The sequence below is a fragment of the Meriones unguiculatus genome, chromosome X (genome assembly GCF_030254825.1).
Source record: "Meriones unguiculatus strain TT.TT164.6M chromosome X, Bangor_MerUng_6.1, whole genome shotgun sequence".
NCBI lineage: Eukaryota > Metazoa > Chordata > Mammalia > Rodentia > Muridae > Meriones > Meriones unguiculatus.
Window position 1 is genome coordinate 119,458,943 of NC_083369.1, and position 11,271 is coordinate 119,470,213.

At 40.8% G+C, this 11,271-nt stretch overlaps 1 protein-coding gene across 1 annotated transcript; it reads right to left on the reverse strand.

Moving 5' to 3' along the window:
- Positions 1-4,147: 4,147 nt before the first annotated feature.
- Positions 4,148-11,048, reverse strand: LOC132649950 (cancer/testis antigen 55-like). Its single transcript, XM_060374722.1, has 5 exons — positions 10,967-11,048; positions 9,327-9,511; positions 5,905-6,049; positions 4,936-5,048; positions 4,148-4,342 (listed from the first exon to the last, which is right to left on the reverse strand). Exons 1-5 carry the CDS (start codon positions 11,046-11,048, stop codon positions 4,148-4,150), a joined length of 720 nt encoding a protein of 239 aa, XP_060230705.1.
- Between the last annotated feature and the right edge of the window lie 223 nt (positions 11,049-11,271).

An 11,271-nucleotide genomic window follows, 5' to 3' on the forward strand; every position in this document is an offset into this window, starting at 1 on the left:
AGAACACATCAAAGATATCATCCACTAAGACCAAGTAGTCTTCATCCCAGGCATGCAGGGGTGGTTCAATATAAGGAAATCCATCAATGTGATCCACCTTATTAACAAACTGAAAGACAAAAAAAACACATGATAATCTCTCTAGATCTGAAAAAGAATTTAGATGCTGACAAAATCCAGCATCCATTCATGTTTAAATTATTAAAGAGATCAGGGATACAAGGCACATATCTAAACATAGTAAAAGCGATATACAGCAAACCTACAGAGAACATCAAACTAAACGAAGAGAAACTTAAGGCAATCCCACTGAAATCAGGGACAAGACAAGGCTGCCCACTCTCTCCATATCTCTTCAACATTGTTCTTGAAGTCCTTGCTAGAGCAATAAGAGAGTTGAAAGAGATCAAAGGGATACAAATTGGAAAGGAAGAAGTCAAATTATCACTATTTGCAGATGATATGATAGAATACGTGAGTGACCCCAAAAACTCTACCAGGGAACTCCTACAGCTGATAAACACCTTCAGCAAAGTGGCCGGATACAAAATTAACTCCAAAAAATCAGTAGCCCTCCTGTATACAAAAAAAAAAGGTCCAAGAAAGAAATTAGGGAAACAACACCCTTCACAATAGCTACAAATGACATAAAGTACCTTGGAGTAACCCTAACCAAGGAAGTCAAAGACTTGTATGAAAAAAATTTCAAGTCTCTAAAGAAAGAAAGAGAAGAACATAGGAGAAGATGGAAAGATCTCCCATGCTCATGGCTTGGCAGGATTAACATAGTAAAAATGGCCATCTTACCAAAAGCAATCTACAGATTCAATGGAATTCCCATCAAATTACCAACACAATTCTTTACAGACCTGGAAAGAAAAATTCTCACATTCATATGGAATAACAAGAAACAGAGAATTGCTAAAACAATTCTCTACAATAAAAGATCTTCTGGAGGTATCTCCATCCCAGATCTTAAGCTGTACTATAAAGCAACAGTTATAAAAACTGCATGGTACTGGCATAGAAACAGAATGGTGGATCAATGGAACTGAACAGAGGACCCAGAAATAAACCCACACATCTATGGACACCTGATCTTTGACAAATATGCGAAAACCATACAATGGAAAAAACATAGCATCTTCAACAAATGGTGCTGGTTTAACTGGATGTCTACATGTAGAAAAATGAAAATAGATCCATACTTATCACCATGCACAAAACTGAAGTCCAAGTGGATCAAAGACCTCAAATAAAACCAGACACACTAAATCTGTTAGAAGTAAAAGTAGGGAATACCCTTGAACTCATTAGCACAGGAGACAACTTCCTGAACAGAACACCAACAGCACAGTCTCTAAAAGCAACAATCAATAAATGGGACCTCATGAAATTGAGAAGCTTCTGTAAAGCAAAGGACACCATCATCAAAACAAAACGACTGCGTACAGACTGGGAAAGTATCTTCACCAACCCTATATCTGACAGAGGGCTAATATCCAGCATATATAAAGAACTAAAGAAGCTGAAAAACAGCAAACCAACTAATCCAATTAAAAAATGGGGAACAGAGCTAAACAGAGAATTCTCTGTAGAGGAATATCGAATGGCAGAGAAACACTTAAAGAAATGCTCAATGTCATTAGCCATTTGGGAAATGCAAATCAAAACGACCCTGAGATTTCACCGAATTACACCCATCAGAATGGCCAAGATGAAAAACTCAAGTGACAACACATGCTGCAGAGGCTGTGGAGAAAGGTGAACTCTCCTTCACTGCTGGTGGGAATGTAAACTCATACAAACACTCTGGAAATCAATCTGGCACTTTCTCAGACGACTAGAAATATCACTTCCTCAAGATCTGGCCATACCACTCTTAGGCATATATCCAAAAGGGGATCAAGTACACAATAAAGACATTTGCTCAACCATGTTTATAGCAGCTTTATTTGTAATAGCCAGAAGTTGGAAACAGCCCAGATGCCCTTCAACTGAAGAATGGATGCAGAAATTGTGGTACATCTACACAATGGAGTATTACTCTGCAATGAAAAATAAGGAAATCATGAAATTTGCAGGTAAATGGTGGGACATGGAAAGATTCATGCTGAGTGAGTTGTCCCAGAAGCAAAAAGACACAGACGGCATATACTCACTCATATACGTATATAACATAAGATAAACCTACTGAACCCTGAACATCTAAAAAAAACTAATCAAGAGAGCAGACCCTGAATAAAACGCTCAGTCTCCATCCCGAAAGGCAAAGAGGATAGACATCATAAGAAGAAGAAAACAGGAAACAACCTAGGAACCTGCCACAGAGGGCCTCTTAAAGGCTCTGCCCTACAGACTATCAAAGCAGACACTGAGACTTAAGGCCAACTGATGGGCAAAGTGCATGGAATCTTAAGTAAGAAGTGGGAAATAGTAAGATCTGGAGAGGACAGGAACCCCACAAGGAGAGCAACAGAACCAGAAAATTTGAACACAGGGGTCTACGCAGGGACTCATTTTCCAACCAAGGAACATGTGTGGAGATAACCTAGAACCCCTGCACAGATGAAGTCCATGACAGCGTAGTGTCCAAGTGGGTTCCATAGTAATGGGAAGAGGGACTGCCTCTGACATAATCTGATAGCCCTGTTCTTTCCTGTTCTTTGATCACCTCCCCCAGAGGGGAGAGCAGCCCTACCAGGCCACAGAAGATGACAATGCAGCCATTCCTGATGGGATCTGATCGACTAAGATCAGAACGAAGGAGAGGAGGACCTCCCCTATCAATGGACTTGGGAGGGGCAAGCGAGAACCAGGGGGAGGGAGGGTGGGGCTGGGAGTGTAGGAGGGAGGGGCTTATGGTGGGATACAAAGTGAATTAACTGTAATTAAAAAAAATGAAGGAAACAGCAAACAATAGCTCACAGAGTGTGTCACCTAGTGGCTGAATCTGGAGAAACTTGCCGGTTCTCAGATGAGGGCTTGCAGAGAGCAGTTCAGCTTGCCTTTCCTAGTTACCAACAACAGAAAAGGCTCTGTGTCCGGGAGAAAATACAAAAATACCAACAGAAAAATCAAGAAACCTAATTAACTCCTAGGCCAAACTTGCAGTGCTTGCAGTCAATCACTAACTCACAGATGGCCAGGCACTCACTCAAGCCAAAGCAAAACCAGGTGTTTTTTGGGGAGGGTCAGCAATGGATTTGAGGTGGCCTGGTAACATTTGTTTTCTTGGAAAACTCAGCAGTGTCTTCCAGACACTACATGGCAATTATTTTAAATTTTCATTTCCTCTTAGTTGTTTCACCTTTATGTTTAACCTTGCACAAACATCAAACTGTTTACTGGAGGCCAGGCTTGTAGACAGTACAGGAGGGGTGAAGACAAAAACCCTTCCCAGTGATATTCAAGCTCTCAAATGCCACTGATCCATGGATGCACTTATATTTCATGAAAGAGAGGAGAAATTTCATGGAGTGCAGATGTGAGATATTCTGATGCCCTTTACCATTGGAAAATCAATATGGACTTCAAGCTTTGATGTTTCCACAGGATTCATATCTAAAAAAAGCTACTCCTATCCCATGAATTCCGTCACAGAGCATATTTTAGCACATGCTAGCATTCCCATTTCAGTGAACAAATGAATTTCTAATAGATTGTTGAGAAACTTAATCCCTACTATTAAAACTATAGCAAAGCAATACTACTGTGCCAGGACTTCGGTTAAAAGAGGCTTTAGAGATCCTCCCCTAATGTTTACCAAATCTATTCTAACAGCTGGGTGATTTAAAAAAAGAAAACTCAACCTGTTTGTCTATATGGAAGTGAAATCCTAGGATAGGAAAGAGGTTCCACAGCAGAGAATACACTCTTGCGTATGGAAAATAGTGAATTTGACCTGAATGCAATTGGTTTCTTCTACATTCAAGACCCAATAGTGCACATTCTTGAAATGACAGGACATCTTCCAAAAGAAACCTATGTCATGAAAAATTCCACAAAAAAGAACAAACAAATAACCCAAGAACGCTCAAAAAAAAGTCCTGAATTCATTCACCTTTTGTTTTTCTCAGCCATGCTAGTATATTTCACCAGGCGGTAACACCCAGTAGGAACACTTGAAAGGATTGAACAAGATGGGTTAATACAACATGTCCGCAGGAATCATGGATACCACCCTCCAAGAATACGGTAGTTGAATGCTGTCTACCGCAATCACGTTAACCACGTCATATAATGCAGGTGTATAACCACTGAGAGTATGGAGAGAATCCAGTGTAAACATCATACAATGTTCCACGACTCCAGTTCTTCCATCGAGTCTGGTAATACAGGCCTATAATGAAAAATGATGGCAATGAGTATGAAGGATAACCCTCCACAGATGGCCCTCCACAGCCCCTCAGCTCCAAATAGCAGGTCTCTCACCCTATCCTGGCTCTCATCCTTGACACACAGGAAATGCCTGGGTACTGAGTCAAGACATCTGAGTCACCATCCCCCACACTCTAATTAAACCCGGGAAACAGGAGGAGTCCTGGGTGTCTGCCCTACACACTCTACTTCCCTGGTTTTACATCTCATCTCAGGCCTTACTGACCAAAGTCTTGATTGTCTTCATCAGCAGGCTGAACACCTCAAACCCCCTGCACTCAGGGTTTCCCCACGATTGTCTCATAGCCAAGACAGTCTTGTAACTGTTGTCCACAGAATAGCCTAACGTCAAGTAAAGTTCACAGCTTAGGAATTGAGTATGTGTATGCTCTACATAACTTTCTGCTTATTTTCTTTTCAGTTAGTGAACAAATGTGTATATCATTTCACGCACTTTGGCAGGGGATATACTGCCACACATACCAAACAAAACCCTGGGTGAGAAAGGTATCAGGAAGGAAGGATAGGTAGCCACCTACCTATGAAGTAACTTACCCTTTGCATATTCTGAAAGCTAAGTGGTCTCACAGAGTCAATGTTGATATATGAAGTTCCTGTGATCATGGAATAGGCCACCAGCACCAAATCTCCCTTGAAAGGCCTGAATGCTGAAACAGTCAACAAAGTTAGAAGTGTAAGAATTGCACTAGGATCACATCCCTTTGTCACAGCAATATGCTGACCAACATTTCTTGCATGTAGGGTAACTTTTCCAAATGCTTAGAAACCTCACATAGCTTACTTATGGAGGGAAAGCTTAGGCCCTTTTAATGATGGGTATCTCCAATGATTTGTCAGGCATTAATAATGACATGAGTGTGCCTGAGAATGGAAGTTATGGCTAGGAGCCCTGGATTTACTCAAGGGGTCACACTGATATCTCTTTTGAGGGTGGTAGCTAGGTACATATCACAATTACATGCTTGAACGTTGGTACCTGGTCTAGGGACAAAATATTAGAACCTGTATCTTGAGTATTCTTGAAAGAGGACACAAAGAGAAAAGAGACCTGTATGCACCTTTGCTTCAAAGTCATGGAAGTACTTTCAAGGTAAATCTCTTATACATGTGTGATGCTCTCACTGATTTGATTTTGAATGCATTCTGATGCACTGGCAAAAAGACTATGATCTTAACACTCAGAAGGGCAAGGGAAGTGATTCTTAATCTCATGAACAATTCTCACATATGTTGTTTGTTTCAGGTAACATTGACGAAGCCTATGCCACAAATCAAAATAAAAAAAAATAGCCAAATAAATGAATCAATTAGTGAAAACCACATGGACACATGATGACATTCACAAGGGACAGAATCTGTAGGCGATGTTTATAGTATTACCCTTTTCCCATTAATTGTGCCTTACTTTCAATTTCAAGGACATTTACCACACTCTCAAGAGGTTCTAACCCAAGCCCAATACCTATATGCCTTGCCCAATGTTGTTAAAGCTATAAATCCTACCTCCAGAAAACAGGTGTATAGGAAAAGAAACACCATTGCTAACGTAGATGTTGTCCTGCATTACGTGAGTGACATATTTAATACAAAATCTCTTGCCGAGTTTTGATGGATCCTTACAGTCAAGTGGATTGTTCATAATTTTCACCTATAAGAGAAGAAGACAGTAGCTGCAGGTAAAACAACAATTATATTCAGGAGTTTGTACACTTACCAAGGTGTTGCCATTAAAACAACAGGTTTTAGTGGGTTGACCTCTCACAATTTTGAGGATACTTGCAGGGTATAGTTCTGTGCCAGAGACAATGGACTTTATTATTCATACCGAACAGCCCTCCTGCTGCAGAAAGCTATTAAACACCTCTTCTCAAACCTCCAACAAGCATTTTCTGTTATAGATGTGCTATGGACCTGAGATGATGGCATAAATTCTGTGTTCTTGCTCCATGGACTACTAATTGCCTTGCAAATGTGAACTTCACACCTTTGTTTAACTCACTCACAAACTTACCTTCTGGCCTTAGGAATACAGGGCTCTTGCTTTCTTGAAACTCAAAATTCAACAGTGTAAAATACATTTAAATATCTACTCCTGAACAAGTTGTAATCATGGTTGTCACTCAAATTAGAGAATTGTTTTGCACATGTATGCAGAAAGAAATTGCTAGAGTGACATGTCATGGGGTAATTGGAGGAAATGGGCTTTGAGGTACATGGGAAGGAAGAGAAGTGGGTTTCTTGGCAGACAGGAGTGGAGAACAAATAAATCAACAAAGACAAGAATGAGCATCACAATTTTGGAGAAGGGAGGAAAGCATGCTAAGCCCTATGTGGCCTGGGTACAGGAGCTCTCAATGCCTTGGAAGAAGTAACCCAGAAGAGATTGCAAAGACAAGTCATGCAAGGCTGGCTCCATTTACCTACAGTCTGGAAGGATAGTATTTTTCTGGCTTAACAAAGATAATGACCCTTATTGGAAGTGTTTTTCCTTTAAAATTATCAATGTATGTCCTTTATATGGAAATAGAATAGCCACATGAGCACAAGCAGAAAACCATCTCCATTATCCAGAAACTGTGACTTGCTGCCTGTTTGAAAAGCAAAAGTGAGCAATATGCATGCTATTGAAATATCTCAGAAAGACACAGAAAAGGACTGCAGAAATGGCCATCTGGACTCACCATTGGGAAATGTGGAACAATTTGTGAATTGCATTCCCAATCACATGGTACTTATTTTGGATGCACTCATTATGTGTAGAGGGAGAAGAGTAATGATAAGTTCTTGTCCTAAGATCCCTGATGGACGCTGGAATCACTAATACCAAAGGATGTTACATGTCTTTTCAAACCCTAAATACTTTCCATTTCTACCTGTCACTTGGTGTACTTCTGGATAGTTACCAGTACAGATGGGATGGTCCTTCTCCCAGGATTGCTTGCACTGAGGAGACAAGAGCTTAGCTCCTGTCTGACTGCTCACCACCACTTATGTCAGCATGCAGGGGAATGAGCATCTCAAACTCTGACCCTTCTGCATCCTGAGTCTACACTAACGCACAGGCATATTGAACCCTAAATCATTTCTGAGTTTTCCTGGCAAGTTTCCATTCTCCCAGTTGTCATTTTTCTCACCACAGAAATACCACCAACAATCAAAGCAAAGAGTGCAGATAGTCTAAGACCAAGAAAGGCTCCAAGATACAGTTTGTCCTCGAAAACAAATGAAGTAAAGTGGGTGGTCCAACTCATGGTGCATCCTTCTGTTAGCACCCATATATCAAACTCAGGCTGACTGTTTTCATAACGTGTATAGCTCTCTGAAAGAAATAGAGTACAGTATTTAAGGCCTGTAATTCCAGCACTTAGGAGTCAGAGGCTGCAAATTTGAGGCTAGGCAAGGGGTCATTGTTAACTTGAGGCCGTGTGATGTATTGAGTAAGACTCTCTCACATAAAACTAATATCCAAAACAGAAAATTTACCTCACATTGTTTATCTGAAACAAGGCCTTAAATTTTAGCCCTGGAAGACATGAACTTATTATGTAAACCATTCTGACTTTGAACTCAGAGAGATTCTATATGCCCTTTTGCCACCCAATGGTATAATTAAAGGCATGTACCACGATGCTATTCATGAGATGACTGCAACTTAACATTTCCTGCTATAACGAAGAGATACATGCAAACAATATGCTTACAGGTTAAGGAAATTGTACATAAAAACAAGAAAAAAGGGATATGGGTTATATAATAGGTTACATATGACTCTAGATGGGTCATACTAATGAAAAGTGCAAAATTGATTTTCTTTTGTATGTATGTTTTCTTTTTTAATTAAAATTTATTCACTTTGCATCCCAGCTGTAGCCCCATCCCACATCCCTTCCCAATCCCTTAAACCTTCCTTCTTCTCCTCCAAGACTTTTCCCCAGTCCACTGTTAGGGGAGGTCATCCTCCACTTCCACCTGATCCTAGCATATCAGGTCTCATCAGGAATGTCTGCTTTTCTTACACCTTGAGTATTTTTTTAAACTTAGAGGATAAGAGTTTCTTTATTCTGGAACAAAATATGACTGACAATGTGCTTTATCACATTTCCTGGGGAGAGAAACACTAAGCCCATTCACCTCAGATTGGTACCAATGCAGATCATTTCACCAAAGCCCAACATTGTGAGAAATGTGAGTTTATACACACCCTAAAGAGACATTATTAGAGGAATGTGGGTGACCCCACCTAGAAAAGCACAATAAGTACACCATGGTCCAGGACTCAGATTCAGTCACCCAAAGACACTTTAAGTATTTAGGAAATTCTGAAAAAATAAAAACAAAACAAACAAAAAAAAAACATGACTCTGATTTTCAGTTCTCAAATTTTTGGTAATTTTCCAATACTAATAATGATAATGATAAATGTACCTTGCATATCAGTACTGATAAAAAGGTTTTTCTGTAGCCTATGCCTGAGGCTATACATTAGAACAGTATAGCCAAACTTTATTTGAGAATAGTCATTGATATGCAAATACCTGAGCTAATTCTGTTTTTAGAACTAACTCTTACAAAATCTATGACAGAACTTTGTTGCACAGTAAATATAGCTTGAATATTATATAAAAGAGTATAAAGTACATTATGTTTATCATACTATTTCCAATTGTTTGTATTCCTAGAAGAGAAAATAAGCTTTTCCTATCAGTGGAAGCTGCAGATTATATGAGTTCACATAATTGTCATCATTCAACATATTTAAATACTGAAGACAACTGAAACAAATCTTTAGGAAGAGAAAAAACATGATACAGCAACCACATATCAGAACAAGCCAATTAAACTCACCCTACATTAGTGTTGGTCTTATCCAGGAGAGAAATCAAAATCCCACTAGGTTAAGAGACTCTGGGAAAACTCAGTGTTACCTTGATGGCATTCAGGACCTGAGTTGTTTCATCTTCTTCCACAAGAGCGATGACATTTACTCCGATTCTCACAGGCATATTATCACAGACTACGTCAGTGTGGAAGAATATGGATTTGTTAATCCATCCATAATTGGCACACAAGCTGGTCACGACTCCATGCACAGACTGCAGGTTTGAGATGTCTATTAAACAGGAAACGAAGGTCTTACTGGTTCATGTCAAATGCAAGCAACAAGTATTCAGGAGCTCTGCTCTGACCATCTGTACTGTGTATGTTTATGGCAACTTGGCATACACTAGAGTCATTAGAGTGGAAGGAACCTCAGTTGAGAAAATGTCCCCACAAGATCAGGTTGTAGGCAACCCTGTAAGACCTTTTCTTTTTTTTTTTTTTTTCAATGCAGTTTATTCAGGAACCTTGAACAATCATTGGACCCTGGGGAAAGCCAGCCCACAGCTTAAATAGCCTCTGGGTAGCCAGCCCCAGCATGCCACGTGGGCAATGCAGATAGGTCCACATACATGGAAACAAGCTGCACACAAAAAGGAAATTTGCTCAACCATGTTTGTAGCAGCTTTATTTGTAATAGCCAGAAGCTGGAAACAACCCAGATGCCCCTCAACTGAAGAATGGATGCAGAAAATGTGGTACATCTACACAATGGAATATTACTCAGCAATGAAAAATAAGGAAATCATGAAATTTGCAGGTAAATGGTGGGATCTGGAAAGGATCATCCTGAGTGAGTTGTCCCAGAAGCAAAAAGACACACATGGTATATACTCACTCATATAGACATACAACATAGGACAAACCCACTAAAACCTGTGCATCTAAAGAAACTAAGCAAGAGAGAGGACCCTAACTAAAATGTCCAATCCCCAGCCAGAAAGGCAAAGGGGATGGACATCAGAAGAAGAAGAAAACAGGAAACAACCTAGGAACCTACCACAGAGGGCCTCTGAAAGCCTCTGCCCTACAGACTATCAAAGCAGATGCTGAGCCTGATGGGCAACTGTTGGGCAGAGTGAGTGGGGTAAGGCATTTTCTTAATCAGTGCTTGATGGGATGGTGGTCTTGGGTTCTATAAAAGAGAAGCCTGAGCAAGCCATGGTCTCTGCATCAGCTCCTGCCTCCAGGTTCCTGCCCTGCTTGAGTCCCTATTCTCACTTCTTTCAATGATGAACAGTGGTGTGGAAGCAAACACTCTCCTTCAAACTTGATTTGGTCAGTTTTGCATCATAGCAAAGCAACACTATACACCACCCCTGTAGATATGAGCGTATAACATCACCTGTCTGAACATAAGACAGGAACCATTTCCCCTTCTGGGGAATGCTCAAGAGCATCTTCCAAGGGCAAGATGCAAAGTCATCTTGACAACACAGTTCACACTTGTGTCTCGTGTTCTGTGAGTGGGTCCAAACACCGTCCCACCAAAGCAGCTTGGGCCACAATATAGTATTGGCCTTACTCTCGTGAACTCAGGGACATCCTCAGCTCAACAGCCACTCAGGATGGTGGCAGACTGCTCCCCACTGTTCCTGCCCATTCTACCTCATCTCATGTTGGAAGAGAACCTTTCTGGAGAGTCTCGTTGAGTGGCAGACATGGGGGCTAACTCGAAGAGGATTACCTTGAGGCTGTTCTTCGGGTGCTTCCTCGGACTTCTTGTTCCACTGAAATAAAGCAGATATCCTCCGTAGAAGACTTAGCATGGCGGAATCACTGGGCAAGGCTTGATGTTTACAGATTAATCATCAGGTCTCTGTTGTGTGTCTCCAGGACTGTGGACCCAGTCCCCAGTCTCTATGGGATGTTAGTGAATGTCTAAACGGACACACTCAGGAGAGCCAGGGACAAGGTTCTTCCCTGGCTGCTGTCCACTTCCCTTAAAGCTCGCCAGCCAGGGAGAGCCCACCTTTATCTGCTCGCCAGCCA

Excerpts from the sequence above, each read along its gene's own strand:
- LOC132649950 (XM_060374722.1), bottom strand. The coding sequence starts at position 11,048 with ATGCTAAGTCTTCTACGGAGGATATCTGCTTTATTTCAGTGGAACAAG. Across the intron at positions 6,050-9,326 it reads AGGTCCTGAATGCCATCAAG|GTGAAAATTATGAACAATCC; the intron begins GTAACACTGAGT and ends CTTCTCTTATAG. Across the intron at positions 4,343-4,935 it reads GCTTTCAGAATATGCAAAGG|GCCTGTATTACCAGACTCGA; the intron begins GTAAGTTACTTC and ends TTTTCATTATAG.